Here is a 17993-nt window from a genome sequence, read left to right on the forward strand (position 1 = left end):
ACAAGATCACTTCTGACATCTAAATCTCATGGTCAAAAAGTGGTGGTCCCAAGAGCTATCATTTAGGCAATGCGAAGTTGTATGAGAAACTCATCAGACGACAGCTGGTGTATTGAAGGAGATGCACTACTCACACAAAGTGGCAGTGGTCAGACACTTACACAGCCCAAAGACTGCCCTAAGCAATGGAAAGCCATCAACTAAATAGTCGTTGGCAGGCCTAGTCAGCAGGCCAAGAGGCCCATGCATGACCACACACACATTTTGGTTGCCACATGGACAGTTTACCAGAAATGAGTATTCTGCTGCATGTTTTTTTAAACTGATTTTTAAAAAACAAGCAAAAACCCAGTGCAAATGAAGGGCTGGGCTAAGGCACTGACATTTCTTGGAAAAAAAAAAAAAAAAAGGAATTCCCAGTTCTCAGTGACCTTTGGAAATTAACTTCTTGTTTACCCTCATGATGTTTCTTTAGAAACTGAAAGAAAATATTTTCAACAACCAGGCAGAAGATATTTTAGGATTTCTTCTCTGCCCTCCCTTCTTGCTTTCAATTGGTTTTGAGAAAAAACCCCAACAAATTATAAGAAACAACATCTGAGAGCATGCCCAGTTCCTACCCAGCTGAGAGGATGCACTTTCAAGGGGCATGACTGCTGAAAGAGAGCAGGCAGGACAGGTTTGTCCTAGCTGAACCTGATGACCTACCCGGCTTTTGCTCTCCTGAAGTCCAATGATGCCATACTTCGAAAACATGATACAAAATATCATATAGCAAGCAAGAAGTATGCATTGTATAAATCATGATAAAGGATGAAGCTCTGTTCTGTGCCCTAGACTTTTTATTAAAATGTACCACTTAGAATTTATTATGTAACCATGGCATAATCCTATCATAATTTTCAATATAAGCTTGCTTCTTCTAAAAGAACTATATAATTATGACCAAGTATATCTATTTTTCCTATACTTTAATCTTTTTAATATGTGCTTCAAGAATCTAAAAATGAGTAATACTTAACAATGGCACTAAAATTAGAAAACAAGCACAGCTAGCTCTGAAGCAATAGCGGTGCAAGAAAGATTTTAGGCTCCAAAGAAACGTACCTTCCAGCATAGTGTTTTAAGGATTATTACTGCATGGTGAATTCATTGTTAACATGCTCATACAAGCTAGAGCAGAAAAAAAAAATCTGGATTTCAATTTACTAATTAAGAATCTTCTCAAAAATAATTAAAAAGTAATGATATTTGCTCTCATTCTTTCTCAGATAGTGTAACAGCTACCAAAGCAGACTCAAAAGTATCAGAACATGAGAAATGTCACTTTTTGACAAAGAAACCCCACCAACTTTTCAAAATAAGAGTTGCTTCTTTTTTTAGACAGTTGCTACCTTTCAGTGGATCTTCTTGTGTCATCTATTATTAGGCTTAACTTCACTTTTCCTAAACAGTCCTTAAGATGTAGGTATATACATACATTGTCTGAAATTACCACTCCTTTAGGTTGCGTTTCCCTTCTTTGCACCTTCAACATTTATCTGCAGTATATTTCCATCTCCCTTTTAATGCAATGACTTAATGTATCATGCTTTAACTTAAAACCAGAAAACTAAATCATTTTAGATTCTAAGAATAATGCATTACCCTTCAACGCCACTTCACATTTTCCAAGGTAGAATAGAATAGAATAGCATAGAATAGTTCCAGCTGGAAGGGACCTACAATGATCATCTAGTCCAACTGCCTGACCACTTCAAGGCTGATCAAAAGTTAAAGCTTGTTACTAAGGGCATTCTCCAAATGTCTCTTAAACACTGACGGCCATGGGGCATCGACCACCTCTCTAGGCAGCCTGTTCCAGTGTTTGACCACCCTCTCGGTAAAGAAATGTTTCCTAACGTCAAGTCTGAACGTCCACTGACACAGCTTTGAACCATTCCCATGCGTCCTACCACTGGATCTCAGGGAGAAGAGTTCAGCACCTCTCTCTCCACTTCCTCTCCTCTGGAAGCTGTAGATCACCCCTCAGCCTCCTTCTCTCCAATCTAGACAAACACAGAGTTCTCAGCTGTTCCTCATAGGACATTCCTTCCAGCCCTTTCACCACCTTCGTCGCCCTCCTCTGGAAGCATTCAAGGACCTTTGCATCCTTCTTAAATTGTGGGGCCCAGAACTGCACACAATACTCAAGGTGAGGTCCCTTTTGCCCCCTTACATTTGACAGTGTTTCCTTCCCCACATGCTGCTCTCTAGAAGATGATGGTGAGTGTTCCATTGATTGTTCTGTGTTTTTCTTATCCACTTCTGTCTCAGAAGTAGTATTCTCATCTTCTCCAGTCCATCTATCCAGCTGCCTGTCAACCAGCCTGTCAAGAAGCTGGGGTAGGTGATCTTCCTCAATTGATATTATTCTTTGGAGACGTGATGCTTCAGACATTCCTCCAGTGGCTCCAGCATCAGGCTCTACAGAGAGAATTCCATTCAGTCCAGCAGAATTCCTTCTCTTTGAGTTATTGAAAACATCATCTTCTTCAAATGAATGGCTAGACAGAGAAATAAGTAAGTACATCACAAAAATATATTGGACCCGGTTTTATTCCTATTGTTTTATTCTAGTGTAACTGAATTTAATCTCCCATGATTTTTATTACTTACAGCAAGCAGAGTAGATTCAGTCCAACATCTACTGAAAAGTCAGCTCATCATACAATGCATGTATATATATATATAATGTGCTCCATAATTATAAGCATCATGGGGAAAGCTAGTAACTTATAAGGAAAACCTGAACCAGAATACAAAATATAAGATTAGCCTAATTTCTAACCTCACGGAATATCTAAAGTAAGTTTCCTACTGTGATTTCCTACTCCCTTCCCCCCTCTTTTCTGGAAGAATAAAACAGCCCTCCAACCCTTTCTATGTGTAATCTAACTCTCTTTTTAGCAGGGAGGAGGGAGATGGGTTTGTTTCATATGGATGTCAAAAAAGGCTAAGTGGGGGTTCAAGAGAAGGGAGAGTGTAGATAAAACAGATCCAGAGTTTTCTCAGATGTGCGCAATGACCACAGATGCAAGTTACAATAAGAGAAATGCTGACTTGATACAGGCAACAGAATTTCTTCATGAGACTGGTGCAGCAAGGGAACACGTGCCCGAAGAGGCTGTGGGACCTCCATCCAGAAGTTCAAAAACTCAACTGAACAAGGCCCTGAGCAACCTTATCCAATTTTGGAGTTGTCCATATTTAAGCAGGAGATTGGACTAGAGACAGAGGTCCTTCCCACATAAATTTTTCTATGATTTTTGTGCCATAATTGTTTTTGCCAATTATGCTCCACTTCTCAGTACTTAACTTACTAATCTGTGTCCCTGAAAGCTTTCCCTCCTTACACTTCATGACCCTGTGCCTGCAGGAACATTGTCTTAGTTGCTATTTCAAAATGAAATACTAGTCTTCTTTCCAGCTTCTCTTGTCTTAAAGGAAACATGCTAGAGTTTCACTGAGATCACCATCTTGCTTCTGTTGATTTCAAGTTGACAACCACACAGTTGGGAATTAAATTTTCCATGTTTTACTAGTTCCACATCCCATACTTTACAACAGGACTGCTGTCCTCTACAATGGGAGAGGAGGAGGTACATTCTTTCAGGGAGTTACCAAGGACATTGTACCACATCAACATGGGGTAATGAGCAAGCTTTTGTGCCTCCCAGCATATGCTCATCCACAGGGGGGAAGTCTCTTGCCTTTGCAGACAGTACACTTGTTTTATGTGAAAATTTGCCTCTTTAGTTCCAAATATCTTAAAAAGCACAGCAATCTTATAGTGACAGACACTTAAGAAATACATGCTTTGAAAAGTCTAAAGGTATCAGAAAGAAAACAATCCACATCATCTTCCTATAAGCATCATTGTACTCAAACAGGAAGCACATGAAAAAAAGTTCTTACCTGTTAGGCAGCATCTTGCCCTCTATGTATTTCCCAATGACAGACCCTGATCGTTGCTTCCAGCTGGCTTTTGGAACACTTGTTTTGCATTTCTGCAGAAATACATAATACTTCTTACTGATTTACTCCTGTCGTTCATTATGGTTAACTGCCTTCACTCTTAATGCTTAAATAATGTAATGAATACGAAAGAAAAAATGCAGAAAAAAATCCTAGAGGTATAAATGCGTCAAAGTCCTGATTGATAAATAATCAGAACATGGAAACTCCAGATCCTGCAAGAATTCATCTTCTTAGTAAACTAAGTGGACCACAATAAAACAGCATAATATCATATGCTGTTTATGGATCATATGCTGGAAAAGGAGTCAATAGATACATGGTAATTTACTCTAGCAGCTTCTTGTAGGAACTAGAACACAAACAAGGGTAAACTAAGTGGCCTTAGTCTCCTTAAGCCAGGGTACTTCTGAAACTTCTTAGCAGCCCATTCTCTGCTGCTGGATAAAAAGTTAATGTGATCTGCTCTTACCCAGTACCAACAGGTATTCAGGTACTCAGATATTGTACTGTTGCATAAACATTTCAGGATATTAGCTACTCTTGACTGAATAGATTGTTCAATTTTTACGGTTTTTCATCCTCTCATGATTGCATCCTTAACTTCTTATAAAATATATTTATCTCTTTCAAGATAGCTCCAACTTTATAATTCTAAAAATGTAGCTCTTAAAATTGTTCAGCAAATTTAAAAATCTTATTTTCAAGTGAGAAAAAAGATGATACATATTAGGAATGAGGCAAGATTTAAGTAGCACAGGAGTTTGTCTTCTGAACAGCCTTCTGTTCCCCTTCTTTTGAGGCTGTTCTGATATGTGTTCGTTCAACACTAGGTTTGAAAATAATAGTTGTTTACCTGTAAGAATATGTCACGTTCATCTTTCAGATGTTTGTTCCTCTCCCTGCAAAGAGAACACAAATAAAAAACCTCTGAGGCCAAGTACTTAGAACTGCTGACTTTTCCACGCAGCACTAACACACAGACCAGCAGTACAAAAGGAAAGACAAATGCACTTTAATTTGGCATATCTCCACCCTTGATCATGCTTTATTTATATTCTCACCACAGCCAGTTGCCTGTCTGGGCCATTGAATCTCCAGTAGGGCTATGCTGATTAAAGCCAGCTGGCATCTCGCCTTCATTCTGTAGTTCATCAAAACAAACCCCTTAACACAGAGAAATCAGTTCTGGTCAATATGCCTTCTCTTACTTTAAATTGATGATCAGAAGATTGAAGCACCTCTCCTAGGAACACAGGCTGAGAGAGAGCTGGGGTTGTTCAGCCTGGAGAAGAGAAGACTCCTGGGAGACCTTATAGCAGCTTTCCACTATCTGAAGGGCACCTACAAGAAAGCTGAAGAGGGACTTTTTGTAAGGGCATGTAGTGATAGGATGAGGGGTAATGGCTCCAAACTGGAAGAGGGTAGATTTAGAATTGATATAAGGAAGAAAATTTTCACACTATGAAGGTAGTGAGGCACTGGAACGAATTGCCCAGGGAGCTTGTGGAGACCCCATCCCTGGAGGTGTTCAAGGCCAGGCTGGATGGGGCTTTGAGCAACCTGGTCTAGTGGGAGGTGTCCCTGCCCATGGCAGGGGGGTTGGAACTAGGTGATCTTTAAGGTCCCTTCCAACCTAAACCATTCTATGATTCTGTGATTCTAAATTAGAATGTTTAAAGCTTTTCACAGTAAAGATGACTTCTCAGTGTGGAGAGAGTGTAATAAACACCATCTCTATTCAACTGGTGACAGCTGTGAAGGCCAGTTATGTCCCTCTGAGAGCTACAGGTGTAGCTGCCATGGAAAAGTCCCACTAGGTAAACATCCATCTTCCATTCATTATGCAGAAGAGATTAAAATGTCAAGAAGTAGAGACTCCAGGCAATCAGCCAGCTCTGATCAGATCTAACAATGCACCTGCTTCGTACATCATTCATTGTCCCCATCTATTGCTGGCCTGGCCACAAAAGAGACTGAGCAGCCATTACAGCCTTGGTGAAGAGAAACAACCTCTGCTGTTAGATGTTTCTATCTATGGCTCCATTACCAGCAGCAGCCAAGAGCACACCACAAGGAGTGGCCTATGGGAAACACACGGCAAAGTAAGATCCTTTCCTCAAGCATAGGAGCTTTTTAGGTAACTTTAAAATGAGGCCTCCTGAAGGAAATGCAGTGAATGAAGGCCTACAGGTAAGTACATTCTATAGCCCATGCAAACTTACCATTGAGCAAACAAAAACTAATATTGCTGCACATTAAAAAGAGGGTTACGGTTGTCTGAACAGAACTCCAAACTTTAAAGTCTACCAACACAGAAATGTTACAGAGAAAATTAGCCAACTATATTTTTATATTATTTTACAAATAACTATTTTGGTGAAAGAATCTTTCTTTTGGCTGTACTCACATCACTTTAAAAATAACAGAGCCTTTCACTAAGCTTCAAGTCTCCTGTGTCCAGGCTTCTACCACAGAACCAGCTTAGAACAGGTCAACATTGTTTTGTTTTATATTTGACTTTTGGAATGGAGATTGACCTACAATACCAAATAGCCAAAATAAAGCAAATCTTTCAGGTGTACTGCCTTCTACTGTGTGCCAGAATGAGGCTTAGAAAAGACATATTGTCTTTTGTAACCATTTTTGCTATCTTTTGGGTCATTATCCTGTGGCAGGTTGACCTGGGCTGGCTGCCAGATGTGCACCCAGCTGTTCTCTGACTCCCCCTCCTCAATAGGACAGGGGAAGAAAATAAGACGGTGTCCTGGCTTCAGCTGCAATAGAGTAAGTTTTCTTTCTAGTGGTCGCTATGTTTCAGATTTGGTATGAAAAGCATGTCAATAATGCATATTGTATTAGTTGTTGTCAGATGATGTTTATATTTTTCAAGGACTTTTTTCAGCTTCCCATAGATGCTGAGAAGGAGCATAAACAGAACAATAGAATAGCCAACAGAATATTCTGTACCATAGACATCATGCTCAGTATATAAATGGGGTTAGGTGGCGGGGGTACTCACGATCACTGCTTGGAAAGGTGCCAATTTCACCAGTTCACCAGGGGGTGAGTGACTTGTCATTATTGTTATTGTTATTATTGTTATTTTCCTTTTCTGTTATTGTTCTATTAAACTGCCTTTATCTCAGTCCAAAGGTGTTGTTTTTGGGGGGTTTGGTTGTTTCATTGTGTTTGGGGTTTCTTCCCCTCCTTTCCTCCCTCTTCTCCCTACCCTTCTTGGGGGGGGGCAGGAGGAGGGGTGAGCAAGCGGCTACATGGTCCTACTTGCCAGCTGGGGTTAAACCACGACAGATGGAAAAGCTTGTGGGTCAAGATAAAGACAGGAAAATTTCTTACCAACTACCATCACAGACAAGACAATTGTGGGATGATGAGAAACAAAGACAAAATTCAAATCCCCTTCTCCCCACCCCTGCTTCTTCCCAGGCTCACCTTCACTCCTGCACTCTTGACTCTTCTACCTCCTTCCCAACCCCGAGTGACACAGGGAGATGGGGAAAGGGAGGCGCTGTGGTCAGTCCATAATGCCTCCTCTCTGCTAATCCTTCCTCCTCCCACTTTTCCAGTGTGGGTTCCCTCTCACAGGTTACAGTCCTTCACGATCTGCTCCAGCACGGATCCTTTCCATGGGGCACAGCCCTTCAGGAACAGACTGCTCCAGTGTTGGTCCCCCACGGGCTGCAGTTCCTGCCAGAAAACCTGCTCCTGCATGGGCTTCTCTCCATGCTCCTACATGGGCTCTGTGCAGGCTGCAGGGGAATCTGCTCCAACACCTGGACTGACCTTGCGGTCTGCAGGGCTTTTTTCTCATGCAATTTTTTTCTTACTCCTCTCAACTGTGGCGCAGCATTTTCTGCTCTTTCTTACACACGCTTTCCCAGAGGTGCTACCATCTTTGCTGAGGGGCTCAGCTGTGCGCTGTGGTGGATCCATTTCAGCCGGTCAGAATTGTCTGTGTCTGGCATGGGGCAGGCCCTGGCCGCTCCTTTTTAGCATGGAGGCCTCCCCTGCAGCACCCCACTGACAACACCTGGACACCTACACCCAGTACATATCCCAACATAACTTCATCCTTTAACATACCTCTTTAGAATGACGCAAAAAATTCTTGAATGTAAGGTCTGCATTACCTTAAAAAATCCAGCTGCTTCAGAAGTCCCGACTTCTCTCTCTGTAAGGTTTCTGTCACTTGGTACACCTCCCTGTAATGAAAAGAAATAAATAAAATTGTTCTAATCATGGTAACAGCACTGCTAAAATGCTTCCCCCTAGGAGTATCCACATTTGAGATTTCATCTTCTCCAAACCTGTAGACTTTATTCTGCATGAATGGTTACTAATTTAAAAAAAGTTTATTCTGTATAAGGCCCACAGTACCACAGCAGTTTGAAGAAAAAGTAGAGGTTCCTTTTAAAAACAACTATGGCTTTAAAATGACTTCATCCAGAGAGCTGATACCAGCACTTGCATCATTCAGAGAACACATATTGCTGAAATCCTTCTCACTCATGGCCACTAAAGACCATGAAACATTTTATCTAGAACTAGAGTTTGTCTTGATGCTGGAACCGTATGTAAGGCTCACGTATCTACATTCCCTACAATTTCTTTTCAGTTCCTGACTTTAACAGTTATTCTGCCCCAATCACTGGGCATAGCGTCTCAGATTTTTACACTAGATTTACACCAATTACTTTGACTTAATGCAATTCAGTGTCTGGCCTTAAATGTTTTTTGCCTTTCAGTGAAGCCTCAAGTTCTCCCTATGCACAGTCTGAACATTACACCTGCTTCAACAGCTCAGGTCTTACCAGACTGATACAGATGTTTAAAGCAACACTGCAGGTGCAGTTGAGTAGGGCTGAGCTCTAATTCCATAAAACACTATTGAATCCAAAGTGCTTTGTAAATGCAGTAGTAGTATTATTCAGCAGTCTGACCACTGGGCAGATTTCCTCTGTAGCTTTAAAACCAGATCATTCCACAGTCTTTGCTCTGGATCTGAAAAGAGAGGCCTCAAAGAGGAAACAAACCACCTTGAGGAGGAATATTTCTACTGTCTACTTCCAAAACACACATCAAACATGCAAATCTAAAAATAGTGTTCTTAAGCACAGTGGCCGTTCTTTAACAACCATTTATCAACAAAGTTCATTATTTATACCCTCAAGAAAAATTAAATCTTTAAAACTAAGTAGAGTTTGGCACAAAGTTTAACAGAAAAAGAATATGACATTTGATCTGATATTCTGCTCTATAACGAAATAAGCCAAACAACCACAGCTCTGAGTTACGTAGTTCATTGCTGAAATACATAAGAGTCTGGCAAGATATGAACCACAGTCTGGAAACCATGTGCCCTCCATCAGCAACAAGAGGGTTTTACAGATCCCTCAGCATTTTTTTAAAACTATCTTCCATTAAATGGACTTCAGTGAACATTTCTGCCAATTACAGCTTCAGGCTAATGTAACTTGCTTTGTGCAGAAGGCTGGAGCAAGACAGGTAGATTGATCCATCACTTAAAGGCCACTTCCATCCCTCAAAATATGAATTGTAAATATTCCTTCTTGAAAAATACTTTTTAATTCAGAGTCAGAACCTGAAATTCAAAATATTTGAACAAGAAACCCCAAAATAATGGTTCTGGATTGCCATAAGGCCGTGTGTGAATTGATATTTATCTGCATAAGCTACATTTTATCTTGTGAGCCAGGCTTCTTGGTCAGAAATTATGTATTAGACTTGTTTTTGATGAATAAAAGAAGCACGTCCTAGCCATCTCATAGCCAGAGTGCATTCTGAGATGCTTAGCTTTGAGGAGGATGGAGCCTCATGTGCCACAACTGTAATTTCTGTAAGGAATCCCACCGGTATTTCAAAACTAAGACATACTTTTTAAGCAATTAAACTGATTTTTAATTCCAAACACCTTTAACAAATGGTGGGTGGGAGAACACTGACATTTTGAAGAAGTAGCAAATGATTCTGTAGAAGTCAGATACAGTACAGAAAACATGCTGAATTACTTGGGGAAAAAATGAGTAGACCTGCACTCGGTGCTGGTGGTTTCTGCTTATAACACAAACTTAAACCACAGCACTGAATACATGAGAAGGAGGCTCACTGGCACGCTAAGCAAATGCACTAGAACCACTGCAGCTGGAGACTTACATTTCCTTCTCCTCATGTAGCTGAAGCACCTGTAACTGTTGTTGAGCCAGGTTTAGTTCATGAGACGTTCTCTCCAGGTCTCTCAGCAGCTCCTGGTTAGTCAGCTTCAGCTTGGTGTTCTCTACTTTGGTTTCTTCTTTGCCACTGAGAAGTTCTGTACATTGCTGCTCCAACTGGGAGGGAAGAAAACAGAACAGAAAGTATGAGGCCTCTTGGTTTTGAAGGTTTTCAATTCAAGTCCTAGAGGTTAGTTGAATAGGGAAGCCCTTTCTATCAAAGCCAATATATGAATAAAACACATATGGTGCTCTTACACTGCTCTGTGTACAGACATCATTATGTTATAGAAAACCAGATCTATTCCACTCAACAACTGAATTTCCTCCAGTTCAAAAATGCACCAGGACAAACCACAAAAAAAGGTGTTTACAGAGCACATTAACAGTACTTAGTTGAAGTAAACCTAGCCGCACCTGGCCTCCCACCTCTGTGAGGAGCGTTAGAACGCAAGGGGGTTTATTTTCTGCCAAAACTACTTTGCCCCTTAACGCAACAATGATGAAAGATTCAAATGCTGTCAATCATCTGAATAAAATTATCTCACTCATCATTTCATTAGAAGTAGTGAATTCCATTTGTCTAACACAGCTTCCTTTCTATAAAAATAAACTGGGATAGTTTAATTTTTATGGTAGTATGGAGATCCTGTCCTTCAAAAGCACCCTTGTTGAGACTCATGCAAATTCATAAGGGACAGGTGAAATGTTAAATAATAGAAATTACAAATAAAACAGAAAACACAGTAATACTATTAATAATAAACAATGCAATGAATAGAAAATGAAAACATAGAGTTAGGTAAAAAATAACACTAATAAAAATAACACAGATAATTGTTTTATGTTCTCCAAGATAGGAAATAATAGACAATAGGAAATGTAGACCATAATCATAAGATAAAACTTCCTGGTACTGCAGCCTGTATTACTTGATTAGACCAAGCTAAAAATTGAGTGTAAGCCAATTAGCTTACACTAATAGAACAGAATATCTTCTGTGGGTTTTATACCCAATTTAGAACACATACATTTTAGAGAACCACAGGAAAGGGGTTTTACAGAACAACTGGTTGATAACTAAGTTTTAAACATAGCTTTAAAGCAAAAATAAAACCAAATAAAAATGCCCAACCAAAAAAAAATATTAAAATACAATCATTACAAATATATGACAAATGATGTCTTATATTTTTGCAGTTAGCTTCAGACTAAAAATGCCTGATTTGTGTGCTCCCACAGATATCTTCAAAGTATAGATTATTTCACTATAGTGCTGCAATAGTGGCAAACAGCCTGCCTAAAACAACACCCATTCTGATTCAGAGTGGAACTGAAGAAAGGTAATTAACATCATTCCATTGATTTCAATTATGTAATGGCCTTTTAGTTCAGTCCTGTATCCTTATCAGCTCAGCTTGCATAATTATAGTAAGCTAGAGGTTTGCTTCCCCTCTTACTCAAGTACAATCCCACAGTTCCCATCAGCTTCAGCAGCACCTGGATTCATTCCTCAGAAGAGGATCTAAAAACTACACACAACTAGGAAACTGCCCTCAAACTTCTTTTTCCTCTTCCTTCCCTTCCCCTCTTACTTCTCTCCTACCTCCCAGGACTGGCTCTCCCAAGCAATGCTGCCAGGAAAAGAAAATTTGCATGTATTTCATATGCATATTCTCCAGAGGGAGTTGGTTTCACAGCATTCCATTTTAGCCCTTTAAATTCCAGCACTACCCCTTTTCCTATATCTAGTCTTTCATGCAGTGACCTTGGAGACACTTTACAGCAAGTTTACACGCGCAGAAATACTCTGCTTCCGCAAGAACACCATGCATTTTAAGAAGTAAAACACATCAGGCTTTAATATGGGAACCTGACAAGCTGTTACCATTCAAAAGAACCACGCACTGCTATAAAACTGTTATCACAGAGATGTATCAGGAGCAGGATGTTCAGGAGGGAGCATTTCAAGTTCATAGTGCTGAATTGTCCAAAACAAGTAAATGAGTAGTTGGTACAAGCTTTGAGCAAAGGAGTACGCTGTAAGACCCAAATCATTGTTCTCTGCTTTTGAGCTGTCTGGGCATTAGGCCAGTCCCTAGCACACTGAAGGCAGTGGAATTCTGCTACATTTTCATAAAGTTAACCCAATACCTGGGGAGAATACCTGGAGTGGTTTTGGTTTTGGGGTTTTTTGTTCATTTTATCATAGAAAAGGAAAACTGCTTCAGAAATAGATGGTAACATTTTTCCTAAGCACACGCGTAGAAGTCTAGCAGTCATAACTCCACTTTTAAATGCATTCAGGTATCTGAATGACACAAAAGCAACAGAGGGTCACCATTTGGCAGAACCACATCACACCAAACTGGATTTTTGGGACCTAAAATAGTACGTAAAGAAAATCATATGAACAAATAAAAATGATCTGTTTTTTAACTCTGAAGGATATTGGTTAATACCCTTTTCTGTTTCTGAACCAATTGTTCCAGTTCTTGTTCTTTTGACAGGAGCTTGCACTCCAGCTCTTGACTGTAGGACTGAAACCTCTCCGTGTCCTGCAAAATTCAAAGAGGAAATGGATTAATTTTCATCAGCAGGATGAGACACAAGGAGTCAGGCATGAAAATAATAGGCTTTTCACAGTGAACATAACAAGCTACCAATAGAACTCAATTTAGGGATTGTATCACTCATTAATCTAGACTCTAAGCTTCTGTAAATTGGTGTAGTCCAGCAACTTCAATGACTGCAATTGCTACAGGATGTGCTGATTGCGTATGAGTAGCCATCAACTCTACAAAGTGGAGGCAGAAGTCTTCTTAGGCACGAGCCTTAGCAGCTTAGCCAACCTAAATCAATGAAGCTAGAATGCGTTCTCCCATTTCCAGCTTCACATATGTTCATCCTCTTATGCACTAGCATTCATGCTCATCTGTTGCAGCAGTGAGCTGTTTCAGAGAGCTAAACAAGCAGAGTAAACACAGGAAATAAGTGAATAGCTTTCTGTATATTTGGTTTCCTGAACCAGCCAACCGCTGACACGCAGAACTGATGAGAATGCACTGGTGGAAACCAGCTGGACAAAAGTAAATTACTATGGAGTCATATTGCAACTCATATACAAGATAGCAGGATTGACGTGGGAGATACAGGCTACTGACACACAGCCCAGCAACTCAGGATGCAGTAAAAGAAACAATACCTGCTACCTTTAAATTCCTTCACTAACAACAATTTGTCGCAGATGTTCCACCGGTGTAAGAAAGTGAACTGGGCTTCAGGCTCTGACATTCACTTAGCAATTACATCAATCTGTCCACTACCTAAGTATCCCGCAATCACTGTGAATTCCCACCCCTACTTGGGATTACTCCTTCAGACACTCCTCAGCTAAGACAAATTGTCAGACCTTCCCTGAGTAAAATCGGGTTCCAGCAGTTTGTATCAGTTGAGAATCTGTCCTATTCCTCCACAACAGGCTTCTACTCTCTAAGGTCCCTAAGAAAATGCCTCTAAACAAAAATACTAATTCCCTCAAGACAGCAGTGGTTCCTACATGCTTTTCCCCTTCACCAGAACACATAATGGGATAATCAAATGCATGTTAACTGGCTTCTTATGTGGAAGAAAATACATCCAAGCAAAAACGACAGACTAACTGCCCCTTTTGTACAACCTTCAGTCAGCAGGGTATTAAGTATCGTAAATAGCTACAATTTGTACTTATTTGCATCTTACGAATTTCTTTAAATGTATTCTTCATGAGCTGCTCTTCATTCAAGCCATAATAATTCCCCTTTTACATGGCATCAATGCATCTCTCCAGGCTGTAAAGTCTTTGTGAGACTTTGCATTAGTGAAAGAATTTAACAGTCAGATCTCCCCAGATCCCAAATTAGTCATGCCAAGAAACAATACTTCTTGAGTGTCTGACAACCATTAGTGTGAATGCTGACTAAACTGTAAAAAGCTTCAGTGGGAAGCTTTAATGAAAATGGTTGAAAGAAATGGCTTTACCTCAAATATAAAACTAATTAGGAGATCCAACAATCATTGCTTATGGAAAAGTCTTTGTTGTTTTAGGATTTTCAATACAATTTCAGTTGTGGGCTATTAAGAGCATAGAAACCGTTTCTTCCACAACAACTGCTGTCAGGCAAAGTTGCAAATAATTTTTATCCTTCAGCTGGTATACAAACTTTATATAAAGGCTACATCTCATCCACCACTAAACACTGCTCTCAGCTTGCAATGAAGTTGTACTTCACTAAGCGCAAATCATGCCTGACAGATTTGGCATCCTTCTACAACAGGGTTACAGCACTGGTGGATAAGGGGAGAGTAACTGACATCATCCACCTGGACTTGCACAAAGCATTTGACACTGTCCCACACGACATCCTTTCTTTAAATTGGAGAGACATGGATTTGACAGATGGACCACTCGGTGGATAAGTAATTGGCTGGATGGCCACACTCAAAGAATTGCTGTCAATGGCTCGATGTCCAAGTGGCAAGCAGTGATGAATGGCATTCCTCACGGGTTGGTACTGGGACCAGCGCTGTTTAACATCTTTGTCAGTGACAGGGACAGTGGGATTGAGTGCACCTTCAGCAAGCTTGCACCAAGCTGTGTGGTGCAGTCGACATGCTGGAGGTGGGCCCATGCAAACCTCATGAAGTTCAACAAGGTCAACTGCAAGGTCCTGCACATGGGTTGGGGCAAACCCAAGTACAAATACAGGCTGGATGGAGAATGGATTGAGAGCAGCCCTGAGGAGAAGGACTTGGGGGTGTTAGTCTACTCTGTCTGGACTAATAGTTTTAAACTGAAAGAGGGTAGATTTAGAATAGATACTAGGAAAAAATTCTTTACTCTGAGGGTGGTGAGACACTGGAACAGGTTGCCCAGGGAAGCTGAGGATGCCTCATCCCTGGAGGTGTTCAAGGCCAGGTTGGATGGGGCTTTGAGCAACCTGGTCTAGTGGAAGGGGTCCCTGTCCAGGGCAGGGCGGTTGGAACTCGGTGATCTTCAAGGTCCCTTTCAACTCTAACCATTCTATGATTTGGAACACAAAAGGATTTTTTAGATATCATATTTTATTGAGAATGGAGGCAGTAATTGATGGATATCCCCTAGTTTATATATAATCAAACCATATATTGGTTTGATTCATATGATTGCTTTCAAGACAGCAAAGAGGCATGAGCCAGTAGCTCATGATTGGTTGTCTCAGCCACCCAAAGAAGCTGTGGAATCTCCACCAAAATACTCAAAACTCAATTGGACAAGTCCTTGAGCAACCTGATCTAGTTTGAAAGTTAAAAGCAGCATAGGTGCCTTCCCACCTGTATGATTCTAAGCTGACTCTTTCCTGGAACATACTGGGAGTTCTTGTTAGTTCTCTTGTTTTAGGAGGAAAAAAAAAAAAAAAGAAAAAAAACAGGGCAGAAAAATCCAAAGAACAGACTATAAAAGCAGTAAAGGAGAGTTAAAGGAGACTTCATAAGAGAAGGAAAATCATTATCAGGTGTTCTGGAAGCATTATGGCAGTGACAAAAGAATCTGACCTATGCTTATTTTGCAAGTAGCTGTGGTGTTTTCAGAAATTACCATCACTTGATTTATCTGTTGTTGCTCTTCAGTGAGAACTTATCCCCTCCTCAAAAGCAGAGACTGCAGAACTCAACAGGATTAGTGCTGCTCTTCACAACCTCAAAGATCATTCTTCCTAATTGTGGCCAGAGGTTGGACCTATAGCAGTATACAATGAGGCTGTAGTTCAGCACACTTTCAAAAGAATTCCCGCTGCTACTACATGCCAACGACTGAGGACAGGACATCGATGCTCCCTGCATCCACCAAGTCACTTAGTTTGAAGCTACACAGCCTGGATCAGTACAAAAGTAGCAGGGAGGCAAATGATGTTTTTTTCTTATTCTATTGTGAAACACATTTTATAGGCTTTCATTTCACTCTCAGAATGAGTATAAAATCACCGGAAGTGGCAGCAGAATCCATGGCTACAATAACAAAGAGACACTCACTTTCAAGAGAAACTGCTCTTTCTCCTTTTTGATTTGCTGTTCCATTTCCTCATAGAGATGTTGAATTTCTTCATCATAAGCAGCAATTTTCCTATTAGAGATAAAAGTATACTGAGTGGGTCTTTGTAGCATTACTTCAAGTCATGGCTTACATTAAGCCCCACATTTCTGACTTAACACAAGACTCCGGAGAATGTTCTAGTGTTAAGAAAATAGGAATTTTTGTGCAGCAAAGGTCACAGATTAAATTTTTATTTTTTCTCATGGAAGGAAAGCTTCAGCAGCTCAAAGGCTAACAAAGTTACACATCTGATATTTCTGTATAAAGCAACTGTTCATTAAGCAGTTTTAATGACTACTAAATCTTAGGTTTAAGGAACAGAGCTTCCTAGTGACAATCCTAAAAATACCAGAGCCTAAGTTTGCCAGTTAGAAGTATTTTCACTACAACTGTATTTTTTTAACTCTGGAACTGCATTGCTCACCATTCAAGAGCATTGAATGAGATACTTCTATCACACCTAAGACATTTTAGTTAGAACGGACTTCTTGAAAGTCCTTCTCGAAAGCTGCCTTACTGCCTCTCTAACAGCTTTCCCGAAACAAATTTGAAAAGTCCAGCTGAAGAACAGAAATAAATATGCTGTGCACAAGTGTATCTGACTGTAGGAAAAGAGAAGGACTTATAAAGCTCACTTTTTCCAATAGAATATTACAATTAATATCATTGCAGTTTGATACATGAAGGATTACACTGAGCAGATGCTTTAGTTTGGACAGAAAATATTTAACTTTTGATAGGGAACAAGACAGTTGCTTTGTTCTGCTTCTGTTCTATTCTATTTCCATTAATCTAGAAACTGAAAAGCAAAAAGCACTTTGCATCAAACTCAGAGGACATCCTAGAAAGATTTTTCATAGAGATAAATAGGGCCATTATGTGACACTACTGTATATTCCCCCACATTCCTCTTGCTAGAGCTGTTCCTTGAGCAATCTGCAGAAAGCATGTTACAAATAAAGTACATAATCTCCTAAGGCGTTCACATCAATAAGAACAAGCCAGGGAATACACAGTAGAAAAAAAAAAAAAAGACACATTAATTTTGTAACCTGGGTATCTACTATTTTTTCAGTACCTAATGCTCTACATATTCTATGTTTTCACTTATTAAAGGCCTGATTATCTTCTCAGTTAAAGCCAAGCAAACTGGAAAGAAATTTCAAAAAAATTACCTAACGTAAGAGAAGCAAGAAACACCAGAAACAAGACTTTCTTTCCCCCTTTCAAACATCAGAATGCTTGACATTGCCAGCTTGCATTTTTAGTCATAGGTAAAAAACGAAGGGGAAGGAATTTTCTCAGGATTTACAGCAGCAATAACCAAATATCAAGCTACACTAATTTTAGGAAAATGACTGCTGTCACCTAGATTTTTGTAAACTCTGATTAGGTGAGAAAAGTAGCCCAGACAAGAGCTTCTTCATGTGACTGCAATGCTTCCAAAAGAGAGCGCCAGAAAATCCAGAAGCTCTTTCTGCTGCTTTATTCCCCTTATAGTGCAAAGTCAGGTCATGTTTTGATCTCAAATTTTACTTTCTTAAAACTAAGAAAATGCTTCATAAGAAATTAGCACTTATCAATGGAATAAAATTACACAAATTCATAAAGTA

General features: G+C 40.0%; 1 protein-coding gene across 1 annotated transcript in view; it reads right to left on the bottom strand.

The window, feature by feature from the left end:
* The window catches only part of CRACR2A (calcium release activated channel regulator 2A), a 51006-nt gene that overhangs the window by 14641 nt on the left and 18372 nt on the right, over window positions 1–17993 (bottom strand). Inside the window, exons 5-11 of the mRNA XM_009894130.1 lie at window positions 16320–16410; window positions 12731–12826; window positions 10213–10385; window positions 8169–8240; window positions 4874–4919; window positions 3958–4049; window positions 2219–2546 (exon numbers count right to left, since the gene is read on the bottom strand). Of these exons, the coding sequence (XP_009892432.1) occupies window positions 2219–2546; window positions 3958–4049; window positions 4874–4919; window positions 8169–8240; window positions 10213–10385; window positions 12731–12826; window positions 16320–16410 (898 nt within the window). The remainder of the gene's footprint in view (window positions 1–2218; window positions 2547–3957; window positions 4050–4873; window positions 4920–8168; window positions 8241–10212; window positions 10386–12730; window positions 12827–16319; window positions 16411–17993) is intronic.

This window comes from Charadrius vociferus, unplaced genomic scaffold, assembly GCF_000708025.1.
Source record: "Charadrius vociferus isolate BGI_N301 unplaced genomic scaffold, ASM70802v2 scaffold561, whole genome shotgun sequence".
In the NCBI taxonomy this organism is placed as follows: domain Eukaryota; kingdom Metazoa; phylum Chordata; class Aves; order Charadriiformes; family Charadriidae; genus Charadrius; species Charadrius vociferus.